The sequence below is a fragment of the Megascapheus bottae genome, chromosome 27 (assembly GCF_031878675.1).
Source record: "Megascapheus bottae isolate mThoBot1 chromosome 27, mThoBot2.hap1, whole genome shotgun sequence".
Lineage (NCBI taxonomy): Eukaryota > Metazoa > Chordata > Mammalia > Rodentia > Geomyidae > Megascapheus > Megascapheus bottae.
The window spans coordinates 14,939,574-14,958,456 of record NC_143535.1 but is presented as its reverse complement, the minus strand read 5'-3'; the positions used below and the strand labels follow the sequence as shown (position 1 = coordinate 14,958,456).

General features: G+C 39.3%; 1 protein-coding gene across 4 annotated transcripts in view; it reads right to left on the bottom strand.

Annotated features, from left to right (window-relative positions):
• Positions 1–18,883, bottom strand: part of Siral1 (SIR2 antiphage like 1) — a 33,169-nt gene that overhangs the window by 7,568 nt on the left and 6,718 nt on the right. For 2 of the 4 annotated variants that reach the window (XM_090319686.1, XM_090319682.1), the window contains 3 exons: positions 9,409–9,501; positions 6,391–6,643; positions 2,054–2,281 (listed from right to left, as the gene is read on the bottom strand). In XM_090319686.1, the coding sequence (XP_090175812.1) occupies positions 2,054–2,281; positions 6,391–6,643; positions 9,409–9,494 (567 nt within the window). In that variant the 5' untranslated portion in view covers positions 9,495–9,501. Of the gene's footprint in view, positions 1–2,053; positions 2,282–6,390; positions 6,644–9,408; positions 9,502–17,503; positions 17,578–18,883 lie in introns of all 4 variants that reach the window. The other 2 variants (XM_090319681.1, XM_090319683.1) reach the window with 2 other exon arrangements.

Genomic DNA, 18,883 nt, shown 5'->3' with positions numbered 1-18,883 from the left:
TGGGAGAAGTGTCCAAAGACCAGTACAGAGGCCAGGAGCATGGCCTAGTGGTAATATGCTCACCTAGCATGCATGAAGTCCTGGGTTCGATTCTCTGGAACCACATACACAGAAAAAGCCAGAAGTGGCACTGTGGCTCAAGTGGCAGAACGCTACCCTTGAGCAAAATGTGTCCAAGAACAGTGTAGGCCCTGAGTTCAAGCCCCAGGACTAGCAAAACAAAACAAAAAAACAGTACAGAGGTTAGAGCCCTTGCTGACTCTTGTGAAGACAAACATGTGGAGAGAACAAGCAGTGAGCAGCAGGTGGTAAAGTCATCATGTTAGAAACTATGGAGCAGGTTTAAATGACAGCTGCTCAGCAGAGAAATTCACATCCTCTTGCCAAGGGTCTGTTTCACTACGAAGTAAAAACTGAGTCATGTACATTTCCATATTAAAGTTTGAGTACTACTACACATTGGTTTAAGATCCAGTCAGCAGCTTTAGAAATGACTGCTACATTGCTCCTAATGTGGGCTATAAACACGAAGCAAATTCTGGAAATGAGAAGAAAAACACCAGAACTCGAATATCTTTCACTTTGGAAAACCTACATGGTTCTGATGCCAACAAGATCTGATTTAATCTTTGAAGACAGTATTAGAAATGGTTACTAGGTTTTGAATTCTGTGCAACCATTAACATTCAGGAAATATTTACCGAGCACCCACTATGTCCTAGGTACTGTCTGAGGCAGAAAAGGAAGGTAGACTGACATTGTACCTAAGTACAATTGTTATTCCAGTGTGGTAAGTTAGCAATCAGATGAATAGTCAAGGTAAAACCTGCAGGAACTAAGTGCTTTGATGGAAGCAGATATGGAAATAGACCAAAAAGTGAAGTCCAACTTGAAGAGGATGTCCAAAGGGCTTCTCTGAAGCCATAGCTGAGATTTATGAGAGGATGAGGGAGTGGTTCAAAAACAGTGTTCATGGCATCATTTCTCTAAACTCCAGTCCCCTTTAAAAACCAGTTTCCATAGCCAGGTGCTGATGGCTCATGTCTATAATCCTAGATACTCTGGAACTGAGGTCTGAAGATTATGGTTCAAAGCCAACACCAAGCAGGGAAGTCCAAGAGACTCTTATCTCTAATTAATGACCAAAATGTTCACAATGGAGCATTGGCTCAAGTGGTAGAATGCTTGTCTTGAACAAAAAAAGCTAAGGGAAAATGCCTGAGCTTAAGCTCCAAGTACTGGCACAATTCCTCTTTCTTCCTCTGCCTCCCCACACCCCTGGCTTCCTTGCCAGCCAAACCACAGAACTGATATTTTAGGTAGTAGTGGGGCAGAGGGAGGACTGTAGCTATGAATGCCAATGGGTGAATCACTTATCTACTCAGTGGACACAAATGCAGGCTGAAAACAAAGTACAGAATAAAAATTAAGGACTCATCTTGTACAGCTGACAAAAAGATGGTTTAGGTATAGCACAGACTACTTTTAGAAAAGTCTTCTACTATTTCCACTGAAGGCCAATCTCAACCCTCAAACTGTCATGTATAGAACTTGCTTTTCCAACCACCATAAAGTTTCTAGAAAACATTCTAAACAATTTCCCCTAATTTTGCCTTTAAAAGTAGAGGGAGCTGTTAAAACTCACAGATGCACATTTGTAAGATTTATGCATTTTTACTGTACTGTATATTGATTTTATCTAAAACAAACAAACCCACACCCACAAAACTCAAGGAAATGACACTTCTTTTCCTGTGCTACACGAATACCAACATAGCAAGCAGCTTTTTTTTTTTTCCCCCAGTCCTGGGGCTTGAACTCAGGGCCTGGGCATTGTCCTTGGACACTTTTTGCTCAAGGCTAACACTCTGCCACTGGAGCCACAGTACTACTTCCAGCTTTATCTGTATATGGTTCCAGAGAACTGAACCCAGGGCTTTATGCATGCTAGGCAAGCATATTACCAGTAGGCCATGCTTCCTGCCCAGCAAGCAACTTTTCTGATGAAGATGTAACCCAATAGCTCAGAGGAGATAGTGCTCTGTGCTCTTACCTTTTTCTCATCAGTAAGGTCAAGGGACTCAAGCTGTTTTCCCTGATCTGCTGCATATAGTTCCAGGAGATTATCAAAATTTGTAGTTAGTACTAGGGCCCCATTTTCCATCAAGTGGAGAACTGATTGCAGTAGCTGTTTTCCTGAATCTTCCATCTTTGACTCCAGGTCATCAAATACTTCATATAAACAGTCTTTGAAAAATGTAGACCGAACATTACTGGTACGCTAGGAAAGAATTTGAAAGGGAACAAATTTATATAGAGTGTTTTGGTAGGTGATTTGTTTTAGATACAGTAATAAAAAAAATTTGAACAATATTTTGTGCTTAAAGGATAAACATGATCATTTTCACAGGATTGCAATAAAAAAATGGGATAATACATGCTGTGCAAAATATCTATAAGAGTAAGTGACTGATACTATTCCATCTTAGGCAAGTAGGTCTTTCTTTCACATACTGTAATCTCTTGATTTATGCTTTCCACAGAGCTATGAGGAGAGACATGTACCACTGTGCCTCGCTTTTATTGACTGTGATGCTTGAGCTAGCTTTGAGTTGCAATCCTCCTCATCTTACCTTCCTAAGTAACTAGGATTACAGCATGAGTCACTATACATAGCCTGAAATGAACCATTTTTTAATATACAGTGTAAGTGAAATAACTGCTTTTTTAGATTATGAATGTATGTAACTAAGTCATGTGTTATATAATGTTCTGGCCAACAACAGACCATACATACTACAGTGATCTCATAAGACTGTATCATCCATCTTGTGTTGATGTAGTAACCTCAATTGGTATACACTATGATTTGTACAACTGCAAATGGCCTATTTATGCATTTTCCTGTTTCACCCTTCTGAATACTGCTGTTAAATAAAATATATAAAATAGTTCTATCTTTTTGAGTGGGGAGATACAGACGGTAAGGGAAGATTAATTAAAGCCCTCCTGCTTACATCTGTAAATAGAAACACTAGAAGGATTAAGACATACATACACACACACACACACACACACACACACACACACACACACACAATAATTTATGGCAGGTAGGTATGGGAACCAGAGATGGACAAATAACTACAAAAGCATGGGTGGAGCAAGATGTCTCAACAGAGTTAACCTCTCTGCATTTTTTTAAATGTTATCAATGTGTCTTAATCTATTTAGAAAAGCAAAATTGAGCTGGAGGTATGTCTCAAGCGGTAGAGTGCATAACTAGCAGCCCTGAGTGTGCCCTCCCTCCAAAAAAAGACCCCAAAGCAAAATTAAGTTTCAAATTCAATATAATGATTTTCCCGTTCTTCCTAGAAAGAACCTGTTTTATAAGCATTTTGTACCTGACTCATATACACACACTGTTTCAACATCAGTCTTATTACTCAGAACACAGATAAAGAGGCCTGGGGAGACAAAGGTAGTCATGAGTATAGAATACATAGAATACATTTTCTTTTTTCTAAGAAAAGAAATACAAAGGCTTGGAGCACTCATTTTAGTTACGCATCGTGTGTGTGTGTGTGTGTGTGTGTGTGTGTGTGTGCGTATGTGTGTGTGTTGATCATGGGGCTTGAACTCTGGGCCTGGGAACTGTCTTCAGCTACCACTCTACCCCTTGAACCACAGCACCACTTCCGGTTTTCTGGTGATTAATTGGAGAAAAAGAGTCTCATGGATTTTTAATGCCAGGACTAGCTTTGAACCTTGACCCTCAGATCTCAGCCTCCTGAGTAGCTGGGATTACAGGCATGAGACACCACTCCCGGCCTTAGCTCCATATCTTTTATTAATAGTTCCATAACTCACTCGATCTCTAACATTAACATAAATAGGAAGGAATGAATCTTTTTCAGTAGCATTGATTTCCTCAGATTTGAAGTGTTTTTCTTAGGGCACGTGATCCTAGAACTCATATTTCCCACCAGTAGTCTCAGAAAGAATGGTCAAAGGAATGAAAACATAAGCAGAAGGGCAGAGGTCAAAAGGAAGTGCCCAACTCCCACGCAACTTCTGAGGACCTTTCCCACTCACTGCCAACAGCCCTGAGTTCCAAGCCTTCAGTTTCATTTCCTTCGTCCTGTACTAGCTCATCTTTCTAGCCCCACACAGAAAAAGAGAAAAGCAAACAAAAGCCTCCTGGCTCTTTCCCCGAGGTTTCTAGTGCACTTACTTTGGACACTCCTATCATTTTTTCAAATAAAACCAGTGTCTGATCCAAAAAGGTGACTAGTGTTCTAGTACAGTTATAGTTCCCCAGCCCTATCCAGGTCTACAGGTACAAACCAAATGGTAGAAGGTCAGGTGATTTGCCCAGAGTTCCAATATATTTAAATGGCAGGATCTTTCTGATTCAGACACTCAAGCTCTTTGCCCTAAATCCATAACATTACTTCTCTATTACATGAAACTGGACCAATAGATAGGCCAGTTAAGCGTCCATATTACTGTTGATAGCTGGATTTCACTGTTTTCTTGATATGAGCCCACAGACCTCCTGTATCTATCTCCACACGACCTGTGTAGAATTGTGGAGGGTGTCTACAAAGTCAAAACTATTTTCATAATAATGTTGACAAGGGTTATAGGGGAAAAAATAATGTTCACAATACTTGTTTTTTACTAAACTGTGTTGACATTTACATCAATGGTGCAAAGGCAACAGTGGTTAAAATCTGGTGTTTTTACTAAGACAAGACGGTGGAGCCAACCATGCCATCATTATTACACCCCTCACTAGCAAAGACCTGACAGACGGGGCAAGAGGTAGTGAACTTAAGGCCACCCTTAATGGCTGGAGGTGTGGATCAGTGACGGAGGACCTAATGAGCATGAGGCCTGGAGCCTAAACCTCAGTGCCAACAAAAAGATAAAGCATTTCCACTGCACATTGGTAATCGTCTTGAGGCAAAATTCATGGATGATTATTCCAGCTTTTACCTGAGCTCTTTTTTCACTAAAAACATTTGTTTGTGTGTGTGTGTATGTATGTGCAACAGTAATTAGGGCTTGTACTCAGGCCTTGTGCTATCAGGCACTTTCTTGCTCATCGCTACTGCTCTATTACTTGATCCATGCCTTCAGTTTGGCATTGTTGGCTAATTGGAGATGGACTCTCGAACTTTTCTGCCTGAGCTGGCTCAAACTTTGAGCCTCCTGGATTCAGCCTCCTCATAGCTATGATTACAGGTGTGAGCCACCAACATCCATTCTTCCTCCTCCTTCTTTCTTCTTCCTCCTCCTCCTTTCTTCTTTTTCCTCCCCCGCCTCCTCCTCCTCTTCCTCTTCCTTCTTTCTTTTTTGGTCAGTACTGGCTTTGAACTCAGGGCCTGAGCACTGTCCTTGGGCTTTCTTAAGGCTAGAGCTCTACCACTTCAGCCACAGTACTACTTTAGGCTTTTTCTATGTATGTGGTACTGAGGATTTGGACCCAGGTCTTCATGCATGCTAGGCAAGCACTGTACCATTAGGCCAAACTCCCAGTCCCTCATTTCTTTTACTCATTTTTGTTTTAGAAAATAATTATTTTAATAAAAATATTATTTTACTGCAGTAGGGTCATTGAAAATGAGTTACATATTCATTGATGAATTAGAATTCATTTTCCTCCTTCCTTGGCCTCCCAGCTGCATTGGGAATACAAGTGTGTATCAACCACCTCTTCCACCACAACTGAATTCACGTTGTTTTTGTTTTTTACAGTAGTAGGGCCTGAACTAAGATTTGGAGGCTGTCCATTAGCAAATTTTTCTCCAAGTCTGGCACTCTACCACTTGAGCCACAGATCCACTTCTAGCTTTTTGATGGTTAACTGGAAATAAGAGCCTCTCAGATTTATCTGCCTAAGCTAGCTTTGAGTCAGGATCCCTAGACCTCAGCCTCCTCAGTAGGATTACAGGCATGAGCCACCAGTTCCTGGCTAATTTTCAATAATTTAAGGCAAAGCAAGATATTTGAGTCCTTTGTCTACTTTAGTTTGATACAACAAGATGAATTATCATCCTAAAAATAACATTAAAAACTCATTTTGCTTAATATAAATTATCTCCAATCTTTCTGAGATGCCAAGGCTTCTACTTTGCAGTAGTGAACACAAAAAAAATCCAATACAGTGGAAATGAGTACTAATTTTGTACATATGAAAGTCTGATCTCACATACACACACATACACACAGAAATAAGGTCAAGTTAATTACCCTGAAAGGGATCCTTTAATAGTGTGCAGAAGAGCCAAAGGTTGCACAAATCTAGCAGTAATAAAAGAAGGCCCCTGGTGTAGTCAGCATGTAGGAAATGCAAAAGGCCATGGCACACAGGGGAGTACTCACAGGAGAGAGTTTCTGAATAAGGTCATGGGCAACGTGGACAAGGTTCTTATCTTCATGGAGACATTTCTGAAACTTTTTGCTTTCCTCATCTTCTAGAAGATCAAAATCAATGGCAGCATCCAGTAAAGCCTGGATTAATCCCTTCCAGGATTTCAGGGCTGGAACCTGAGGTGCAACTGCAGCACTGATGCCTGTTCCAATCACCAGCACAAGTTCTCGGGGTTTCTTAGTTTTTAGGCTTGGAAGCAGCTTCCTGAAAAAGCAACGCATATGAGGATTGGAGCCTCCTATAGAGGTGAGCATGCGCAAAGTCTATGTGGTGAGCGTTGTGGTCAGCTGTCACTAGGCAACATGTTTCTAGGCTGTTAACTTTCATAGGGGCGGGGATGGCAAATACTGGATTCTGATACTTCTCCAAAGGAGCTTAAAGCAAAACAAAGACCAAAGTGCTATACCATTTGTGCTGGAAAACAAAGTAATAAACTTATTTCTGGAACCCTAAAAAAAATTTTTTTTAAATCTTAACATCAACCTTTTCTTCATAGTTCTCTCAACCTAAGAAAACCCATAACATTAGGAAAAGGTCCAAATGTATTAAAGCTCAGCTTGGTTCTATCAACTAAATCACATTTTAAATCAGTATAAAATATCAAAAGATCATGTTTGCTTTGCATTCCACAAAGAGAAAAAGGATCTCCGTGCAAATTGATGTTCCTATTGTTGAGAAATGTGCAACAAGAGAAAAAGGCAAATTAAACATTTTCACTCCAAATTTTGTAAAGCACTCCTAAGATAAAACTGAGCATGAGATTGATGAACAGTGTTCTAGATATCCTCAGGCAAAAAAGAAGCAACCAATGGTCACGAGGACTCTGGAAACACAGGAGGGGCCTCACCTATCCAAATAAACAAAGGCTAGAATCCTATGTGAAAACACCCCTTTCCGGCCACAGGCAGCACTCTACTCACTGATGACAGAAGGCACGGGCAGTTTGTACTTCTGTCTCTGCCCCTTTCGTCTACAGACTATTATAAAGTACTTGTTTAGAGAGTCTTTTCATTTTAATTTCTGCTGGTGACATGCTTTTTTTCCCTGAAGAAATTACTTTTTCTATTTCCAAATAATAATCATTTCATGACTATTGTACTATTTGCCTTTTTTCCCTCCTAAAACGGGAGCTCAAACCTAGGGCCTCCAACATTCTAATCGAGCACTCTATCGCTGAGCTACATTTTCAGCCTTTTTGTTTTTAGCTATTTAGAAGTATGGATGTTTGAACTGTACTTTTTCCTAATTAAGAACTATAGCCAGGCCCTGGTAGCTCATGCTTTTATAACCCTAGCTACTTAGGAGGCTGAGATTTGAGGATAAAGATTTGAAGCTACCCAGGGCAGAAAAGGCTGTGAAAATCTGAATCAAGTCAGGAGGTATAATGGTTCCTCTTCAGGGGAAAATGGGAAAAGAGACAAATATCTTCCCACAAGAGTTCCTCAACTGTAAACTGGTCATTCTTGATACCTGGAATAAAACTTATTACCCATCTGTTAATTTTGCTTTTTAGTATTTGCTCTTAAATCTTAGCAAACAACAATTAGTTTACATTTGAGAAAAATTCTGTACCCCAAGAGTTACAGAAAAAAAAATGAGCAGGTAGAGAGAATTTTGGAGGAAGTAAGACAATATAGTAAAAAGGGGGAGAGGGGAGAGTATCTTTACATAAATAAAAAAAATTGTATCTACAGACAAAAAGACTTCTTAGAAATAAAAAAAATATAAGCCAGGAATGGTTCTCAGGAGGCTGACACTGGAGGATAGAGAGTTTGAGGTCAGCCTGAGCTACATAGACAAGATTCTGTCTCAAAAAGTCCAAAACAGGGCCAGGAGTTTGGCCTAGTAGTAGAGTGCTTGCCTAGCATGCACGAAGATCCTCGGTACCACATACACAGAAAAAAGCCAGAAATGGTGCTGTGGCTCAAGTGGTAGAGCACTAGCCTTGAGGAAAGCCCAAGGACAGTGCTCAGGCCCTGAGTTTAAGGCACAGGACTGGCAACAAAACAAAACAAAACAAAAACAGAAATGAAAAATCTACAAGCTAACCTAAAGGGAAAAAAAAAATTTTTAAATATGAGATGGGAAAAATTAAGAAAAATGTAAGAAAACTAAAGACTTAATTCAGAAGGTCCAACATCTAAAACACAATCTACAAAGATAGGGGAAATTTTTGTAACAGAAAGTATCACAAGACTATTTCTTCAAAGTGAAATTACTGGTAGCAAGCTTCAAAGAGCTGCAGTGCCTAGATTTGTATGAGGACACATCATTGTGAAATTTCAGGTTACTGATAATAAAAAGATCTTTCAGCTTCTTCTAAGCAGAGAAAATGAGGTCAAAGAATTAATACAAAGTACTACTGTGATTTGGATCTAGGCTATGAAGGCTTAGTTCCCAATGCAACAATGCTCAGGGATGGATGAGGCTTTTAGAGATTAGATCATGAAGGCTTTGACTTCACCAACACACTACTCCATTGACACATCAGTCTGAGTAGGCAGGAGTACAGGTGTGAGCCACCAACACCTGGCTGAAGCAATGCCATTCTTTTCATTGTTGTTTTGGTGGGTTGTGGAGCTTGAACTCCAGGCCTGGGCACTGTCTCTGAGCTTTTGCCCTTCAGGCTAGCGCTCTACTACTTCGAGCCACAGCCATACTTCTGACTTTTGGTAGTTATTTGGCAATAAAGAGTCTCACCAGCTTTGCTGCCCCAGCTGACTTTGAATCTCAATCCTTAGATCTCAGCCACCTGAGTATTTTAGGATTCCAGGCATGAGCCACTGGTGCCTGGCTCAGTAAAGACTTTTAAGAGATATATATATTATCTTGACATGAATGAAATCCAAGATAAAAATAATTTTTCTCTGATGCAAGTCAATGTTCATTAGTGAAAGTTCATTATTTTTCTTTACCTCCCACGAATGGTAACGTTTTTATGTTCCTCTGATTCTCTTTCTCTTGTTTACCTGGGCTTTTTGGTGGGAGGTTCGCCATCACTGAAGAATCCAAAAATCTCGTCTATATCAGAGGGCTGGCTCCCTGTAGAAGCCATCCAGTTTCTAAAATAGATTAGACATCATGTACCATGATTAGATCTGTAAGTTAGACCATTTGAAATAGCAATGCATTCAACAATTTTAATAAGCTATATACATTCTTAAGGTGTTTTGGCACTGCCCTCTGTATTTATTAGCAGGTATTCCAAATTTAAAGAATTAAATCAAATCTAAAATTAAGCCTAAACGAGTTAACCTTCCAATGAGAGGACTTTGGTGTTCCACGATGCCATCTTACTGCTTCTGTTTCTTAAGACATCCCCCAACCTCCTAGCAAAACATGTCAACGCTTGTCTGTTAACAGACATCACTCTGTGGCACTTAAGGAATGAATAGCTGTCATCCTCTCACAGGAGATGGGTTTGGGGATTCTTAGATTAAAAACAACCTATGAAGAAGAGCGTGAAAAACTCTCAATCACCCATTTATCCTCAGGGGAAAAAAAATCACTAGGTTAAGAATAATCAATATGAGTTTGTTTATTGTTAAGACATTCCTTGCTACCAAACAACTGTGTCTTTCCAGGTAGCTAAACCTGGAGAAGACATCAAGTCACTGTGATAAATGGAAAAGGTTACTAAAGATGCATGAAAAAAAAATAGCCAATTAGGTTTAAGCACTGGAATAACAAAAATTGCTACAAAGAATTTAATAAACTTGCTAAGTCTAAGAACTGATAATAGCAATAATATTTTAAACATAGACCACGCAGAAGATAATACACAAAGTTTGGGGTGTTCTATCATTTTCCAATATCAATATTCTTTTTTTCAAGTCCTGGGGCTTGAATTCAGGACCTGAGCACTCTCCTTGGGCTTTCCTCAAGGCTAGTGCTCTACCACCTGAGCCACAGCCCCACTTCTGGCTTTTCTATATATGTGGTACCGAGGAAAGGAACCCGGGTCTTGGTACCTGCTAGGCAAGGATTCTACTACTAGGCCAAACTCCCAGCCCCTGGAAAGTTTTTTGAAAGCTGGGCACCAGTGGCTCAAGCTTGTAATCCTAGCTACTCAGGAGGCTGAGATGTGAGGATCAAGGTTCAAAGCCAGCCCAGGCAGGAAAGTGTGAAATGCTTATCTCCAATAAACTACTCAGAAAAAGCAGGATGTGGCACACTTCAAGTGGTAGGGCACTAGCCTTCAGTAAAAAGAAGCTCAGGGACAGTGTGCGGGCCTTGAGTTCAAGCCCTAGGACTGGAAAAAAAAGGAAACAGAAAAAAAGGTGTTTTGTTTCCCTTTTTTTAAAAGTTCGCTGAATTGATTTTTTTGGGGGGTTGGGAAATAGAAAGTTCAGTTCCTCACCTTATATCTATTTCATATAATAGAATTCTGCTTTGATATTGTAACTATTTGGAAAATAAGAATCAGAAAATCATAAGCATTAGGATAAACACTCTGGTCAAATATTTGACTAGCAATCTTTGGGGAGAAAGCCAGGCCTTATGAGGAAACAGATCATTTAAATGACTTAATTCCATCATATGGCATGCTGGTTAACAGAATCCTGTAGATTCTTTCAAATGAAGTTGTTTTTTTAGAAAGCACACATTTAGTACATACATTAAAATGTTGGACCAGAAGCTGCAGGGGAATTTTTTTTCTTAAAGTGGTAGTGGGGATTGAACTCAGGGCTTAGGCCGCCTGTTGGGCAAGTACTATACCACTTGAGCACTATCCTCCATTCCTTTGCTTTCCATTTGTTTTTCAGACAGAGTCTTGCCCTTTTGCTTGTGACAGCCTCACACAATCCTCCTACTTCTGTTCTCTGACTTTGGAGTAGCTGAGACTACAGAAGCATACCACTGAGCCAAGCTCCAGGAGATTCTTATAATACATCAAAAAGGAAACACCTGAATAAAATGCCATTTTTCTACAATCCCTCTATTTTGGTATAAATATACTATTAATACTCAGTAAGTAGTCAAGTATGTCATTACACCATTCTTCCTTTCTTTAAGTGTGTGTATCACTCTAGTCACATAGCTTTCTAGTTTGCAAATTCCAGAAATCAGCATTTGGTCATCACTAAAATATTTTCATAATATTTTTATTTATATGAAGTAATTTCCTACTTAAAAGTCTTTGTTCTAAAAGACTAGTGATAAAAGTATGGCTAACAGATCATTAATCAGTTTGGGGATATTATTTATAACTACATTAGGAAAAGCTTGTAAGATGGAACTAAATTATACCTAAGTAAAATAATTGTGTGGGAAAAATGAAAGAAAAGTATAAAGGGAAATCAATCTTAATTTTGAAGAAAAGTATCTTCAGAATTTAGTGCTCAATTACTAAATCAGTTTGTTTCAAAACCTCTTTATTGTCAAGATAACGTATACAGAGGTTACAGTTACATTTGTCAGGTAGTGGGTGCATTACTTCTCACACATTGATACCCCTTCTGATGTTTTCGTCCCCCTTTCCCACCCTCTCACCCCCACAAAACTTTTTTTTAAAAACAATACTTACCATACATCCCACATTATTTAGAAATATGTGCTCTTTTATGTTCTATAATTTTACTGGGAACTATGCATTAGCCACCTGCACCCTCAAAATCTAAACTCTGAAACATGCTGATCAGTCACAAGATGCCATGAATAAAACATTTCACACTTCACCTCATGTGATTGGTTATAGCAAGATGCATGTGCACTCAAAGTATTGTATGACACTGCTGTATATGACATATAGACTAATTTTGTGCTTAGATTTGGATCTTATCTCTGAGATCTCCCCCCACTCTATATATATTCCAAAATCCAAAAAGGCTGAAACCTGCAACACTTTTGACCCCAATTATTTTAGATAAGAGATTCTCAACTTGTATTATGATACTATTTTATAGATGAGAAAACTGAGGCATTGGCACTTAGCAGAATTCAAACCATGAAAAACTTTCCTCCCCAAGACCATGCTTTTAATTACACCATTACCAACCCAAAATATTCTTCAGTGTTAGTTTTCAGTTAAAAAAAAACAACAACAAAACTTCAAAACTTACATAAGCTTATGTGTGTGTGTGCATGCATGCGTGTGTGCGTGCACAAAGACAACATTCGACTAAAGCTGATTTACTTGAAATCATTATACACATTGCTTATGTCATATCTACCTACTACCAAGGCCTGAACTCATAGCAGTCCCTCATTCAGAGAGCTAAGCAAATGAATCTTCTTTCTCTGGTAGCAAGTACTGGACATCTCACCATTAATCACCTGAACTCTAAAGGCATCCTATTACTTTCTCCTGGGAAATGCACATGATCATTTTTGCTGGATTCTATTTCTGACCAGTGGTCAAATCTTGATGACTAATCTTGAACACTAAACTTCCTGTTTTTTATTTACTGTTCTGAAAGCCCACTGAATCCACTATAATTTACGAAAATTGCGTAAGTACAACAGCTCCTGTCTGGAATGTTCTGTTACTTAGGAACAGATTGAGAAATAATTCTCTATGCTCACATCATATCTCATCTTATAATCATTCTGTTTCCTCAATGACTAAATTCAAAAGATATTTCACATGATACTATCTTACATTTGATATACCTCAGTATATCAAATAAATCATATTTTATTGCCTCTAGAATAATGTTTTTAGGGACATCCCTCAAACACATACATTGGTGTTTACTGTAAATGATCCACAGGAATTGCTAAAGAGCTTAACAGATAATTGTGGAGATATAACAAAGAATTCCTAACATGCACCAACTAGCTCACATGTAAATTCCTTCACATGATTGCTGTTGAGGTTTCATTTCAGTAGGACATTCTCCATATAACAGAAGCAGAAAATCTGCCTTAGGAAATGAAAGGCATTACCTGTGCCAATGTCTTCATTAGTCCAGTGACTGCTAAGCCACTAAGAAATCCTTCAAGTCTAACAGTATAACGAAATGAAAGCCCAAATATTCAGTAAATGCTGAGAAAGGAAGTACCATCTCATTAACAAAAAAATTTTAAGGCCAAAATCTTCATGCAAGATAGAACACATACTTTAAAACCTGTCAGTATAGCAGGAAATATGATACCAAAACAAAATCAAGGTGAGTCTCCTAGGAAAATCCAACAAGAAACAAGGGAAAGGGTCAAGAGAAAAATCTGCACAGATAGAGGACCTACAGTCTGAAATCATCAAGAATAGCAGCAGCTCTTGTTTCCACGCATCTTCATGAGGGCAAAATTTCACTCTTCTCTCTACTTGAGAATCAGAGAGGTGTCCCAGACGTTTCCCCATTCTGATGGATGCTTCTCTCTTGACATCCAGTGTACAATATCCAGCTCAAGCAAGTAGCAAGCCAGGAAAAAAAAATCACATAGAAAAATTCTAATGTTTTTAGAATTTTTGCCAGATGCTTGAAAGGGCTTCACAAGGCCAGTTGTGAACTGGATGAATGGATCACAGTGGGAAAACGCTTGCCCCCAAGCCTAAGTTCAATCCTCATTATCACTCAAAAAAAAAAAAAAATTAGAAAACAAACCAACAAAAGCTCTATCTATGGCAAGTTTCTCAGCTTCTATTTGAAAAACAAAACAGTAACTGGAATAAAAATGTCTTGTTTCTCTGGCTCATGCCTGTAATCCTAGTTACTCAGGAGGCTGAGATCTAAAATTAAGCCAGCGGGGGCAGGAAAAGACTGTGAAACTCATCTCCAATAAGCTACTCAGAAAAAGCACAGCTCAAGTGGTAGAGTGCTAGCCTTGCGGCTCAGGGACAGTGTCTATGCCCTGAGTTCAAGCTCCAGAACCAACAAAAAGCAAAGCAAACAAGCAAGCAAGCAGTCTTCTTTCTCTAGCATAAACATAGAAAGGGATTTTTATTTTTTTAAGGATAAAGATAGTCATCTTATGACTTGAACAGCCAAACCCCTCTGTGACTGTTGTTTCTGGACTAATGTCAGTCAGCACATCTGATTTTTAGCAGCTGTGGAAGAAGGAAAAGGTATCCTGTGTAAGGAATTACCCTGTGTAAGAACACTTCACAGCTTGATGGTAGTGAAGGAATTGAATAAAATACTTCAAGTGAATTCACTTCATGTTGTACACTGCAGCTTTTCCTGTCAGTGCATAAAGCAAGCTTAACATTTTCTCCTTCAAAGTCACATACAGAGATAGGAATTATATCTAGCTGTGCAAGGATTCCATTCTCTATGCATCCCATGCTTGAAATATTTTCTCTACCAATGGTTTACTTAGTGGACTCCTACTTCTATCTTTAAGGCTGCTTGACACCTTAAAGCTTCTATGAGATAATATCCATCTAAACTTATTTCTTTTCCCCTCCCTTCCTTTCCTTTTTTTTTTTTTTTTTTTTGCCAGTCCTGGGCTTGAACTCAGGGCTAGTGTTCGACCACTTAAGTCACAGCTCCACTCCCATATTTTTCTATGTTATGTGGTACCAAGAATTCGAACCCCAAGCTTTGTGTATGGTAGGCAAGCACTCTACCACTAGGCCACACTCCTGGCCCCTAAACCTATTTCTTAACATAAATTACTGATAAAACACCATACTGATGTCACTGACTCTTCTCTTCTTGCCAGCAAACAATCTATATATCTCAATAATGTGAAAATCCTCACCAGAAGTAGGATTTCAGAAAGACATGAAGAACAGAGAAGTAGAACCCAAATTCTAGGCCATTGAATGAAAATACCCAAATTAACCATACTGGTCTTTCAGAATCAGAAGCTCAGATGGTGCTTCTCCTTAGAAGCAATTTCATTTTCAATTATAAAGCAAACGTAGCACGTCACAGAAGGAACAGAACTGGAAGAACTAATGGAACTGAAGTATACATTGGTGACTGGAGAGCAAAGAATGACAACTTCTTTGTTACTGCTTTTCCTCCTGCAAAGCTTCTGGTAAAGGATATCCCGAAAACAATGGCACATGTTGCTAAGGAAGGAGACTAAAAATACTGAACCAAAACACTTTCTGTGTACCAAATAGTAGAAAAGAAAGGGGGAAAAAAGTGTGGGGAAAAAAGAGAAATATCTTGTTATTGCTTTTAATGTAGCAAAGACCATAAGAGATTATTTTAGTTTTCAAATGGTTCAAATGGGAAAGCTGTAAATCAACATTCAGACTATCATTTTTTATGTATGCCAATCATTCCAACAGTGAAGGCAATTGACTCAGCAGGCAAAAATAGGACTTCAGACTTGAGGTTTCAAGACCACTATCTGGCACTAACTGAACATTTCACATACAAAGCACTCAATTTTGATAATTCAGGTTTCATGTATCTCCAATATAAACTGATTTTTAAGGGTAGATTCTTTAAAAAAAAACAAACAATAAAAACATTGTTTAGCGAAAGACTCAAGGATTTTAGTGTTCAGGGCTAAGAAAACAGTTTTTGTTTGGTCTTGCTGTTGGTTTTAGAGACTCTTGTTTTTAGAAACAGGATTTCACTTTGTAGACCAGGCTGACCTGGATCATCTTGTCTCTGCCCCCACCATGTCCTATGAAGACAGTATTTCTTCTCCTGCCAATCCCTCTTAAGAGTAATAGATGTCAAAACACAAACTGGGCTGTGTGATAGTTTAAAATCCATTCCATGGTTTCTCAGGATGTTTAATAAAATTACATTCCTTTTCATGGCCATCAGACCTGGCATGATCCAGCATCAGCCACTGGCCCTGTGATCTCTCTCCTGGCTCACTAAATTCAGTTCAAATGTTACCTCAGTAGGCTGAGGTTTCCTACTTCTTCACCTAAAGCACCACACCTGTTATTTTAACACCTTACTTACAAGCATTTACTTGCAGTTACTAGCCATTCTCTTAAGAAAAAGAGTTCTTTTAGGGCAAGTACAGCGTCTGTTTTACTGACAATCTTAGCCTGGTTTCTATTACACAGTGAGCAAATGTTTACACAGCTCAGTAAATGTTAAAGTGTTTGCTGATTCAATGCAGTTGCATCCACCATGAATTAAATCTAAGTGATCAATTCGCATGTCCATTTTCAGGATGAATGGGCAGTTTTACCATTTTTTTTTCATATCAAATACCTTCCACTGCTGACATTGCCACTCAACTGTTTGAAACAAATGTCTTTTTTTTATCTTTCTAAGGCCACGCAGGCTAGTGTTGAAAGTATATCAGTGTGTTCTTAGGGAACAAAGCTACATGCACTCAAATCAGTCCACTTCCAGTTTGTGCTTTTTTTTCCTATGGTATGACTTTGATACATTCTATGTTTATGGAGTTTAAAATGATAGGAATCAGGGCTGGGAGTTTGGTCTAGTGGTAGAGTGCTTGCCTAGCATGCACGAAGACCCGGGTTCAAATCCTCGGTACCACATACATAGAAAAAAGCTGGAAGTGGTCCTGAGGCTCAAGTGGTAGAGCTCTAACCTTGAGAAAGTCCAAGGGCAGTGCTCAGGCCCTGAGCTCAAGCCCAGGACTGGCAAAATAAATAAATAAATAGATAGATAGATAGATAAATAAATAAATAAATAAATAAAATGATAGGAATCACATTAGTCACAAGTGGTTGAACTTCCACACTCAAAGACCTTTGAATGTTAGGCACTGCATTCAGATATTACAATTATTGAATACAACTCATCTTCCCAAACATTACACAGCATTTATATTATGCTCAATTATTCAGAAACATTCACTCTCTGGACTCCATTATCAGTGTATACATAAACACCCTGAGGCAACCAAAGCACAGATGTTACTCAGCTTGCTGGGGGTCATCTGGCTATTACATGGAAGATATAGGTAGGACTCTGAGTAGAGTCTATCCTGTTAAGATAAAATGTGTCTCACCAAAGATGAGGAAGAGAAGGTCAATGTCCTTATCAATTTATGTTTATGCTTTTAGGGGAGAGTTCTGTACATAAATACATGTTATATAACATGTCTGTACCAAGTTTAGCAAGCACACATGAGATAACAAGGAGATAACACTTATACAGGCAGTAGATAAAGGAAACCGTGAAGGCAAAATTCAATGAAACTGTGTTGGTGTTTATCTTCCTTTACCTTCCAGTGACTTGGTACCATCTCACCTTTTCCTGGTTTCCTTTCCACTTCTCTAGTGGAAGATCTTCTGTTTCCTAAAAATAGAAGGCTCATGAGGTCCTTCCTTCCTCTTCCCTTCCCTCCCCCATCACTATTAGGGTCAGAATTCCAAATACCAGGCAGCAATAGAAAGACAGAACCAGGCAGACACACAGGCACAAAGTACCCCCATCATCTGAAAGAAATGGAGCCAATGAAGAGGGCAGAGGAAATCTGAAAAATTACAGTGGGCCTATCACAACCACAGGACTTGAACTCCTGGGGTTTGAACTCTGGGCCTGGACACTGTCCCTGAGCTCTTCGGCTTAAGGCTACCACCCTACCCCTTAGCCACAGCCCCACTTCTGATTTTGTGGTGATAAATTGGAGAGAAGAGTCTGACGGGCTCTGAACTGCCTGAGCTGGCTTTGAACTTTGATCCTCAGATCTTAGCCTCCTGAGTAGCTAGGATTACAGGCTTGAGCCACCATGCCTGGCACATTTTTTTTTTTTAAAGAAGAATTAAAAAAGGATGGAAGAAAAGTAGAAACAAAGGACATAAATGAAAGAACCCAAGAGATGGTACTGAAACCACAGAACAACAGAGATTGAGCATATCCTTATAGTTTCCAGGGAGGGAGAAAAGAAAACACTTCAAACAAGGTCACATAAAAAGGATACAAACTGGGCCGGGAGTTTGGCCTAGTGGTTAAAGTGCTTGCCTAGCATGCACGAAGGCCTGGGTTCGATTCCTTGGTACCACATACATAGAAAAAAGCCAGAAGTGGTGCTGAGGCTCAAGTGGCAGAGCTCTAACCTTGAGAAAGCCCAAGGACAAAGCTCAGGCCCTGAGCTCAAGCCCAGGACTGGCAGGAAAAAAAAAAAAAAAAAGGATACAAACTACTATGTCTGTAGAGCAATTTAAAAATATCAGAAGATAGAAGAGCGACGTCTTAACATTCTCAGGGCAAACTATTTCAAACCTTCAATGCTATAACTTCCCAAATCATTAAACACGCATATGTGCGAAACAGTCATTGAAATGACTGTCAGGAATTATGTGCTTCAAGAACACAGAAGGGGTGGCCAGGAGTTTGGCCTAGTGGTAGAGTGCTTGCCTAGCATGCACAAAGACTTGGGTGCCATTCCTCAGTATCATACACATAGGCAAAAAAAAGCAGGAAGTGGTGCTGAGGCTCAAGTGGTAGAGCCCTAGCCTTGAAAAAGTCCAAGGACAGTGCTCAGGCCCTGAGCTCAAGCCTGATACTGGCAAAAAAAAAAAAAAAAAAAAAAAGAAAAGAACACAAGAAAGGCAGTGGTAAAGAGAGGCGGAAGAGGCTCAGCTCAAAGGAACAAAAACAT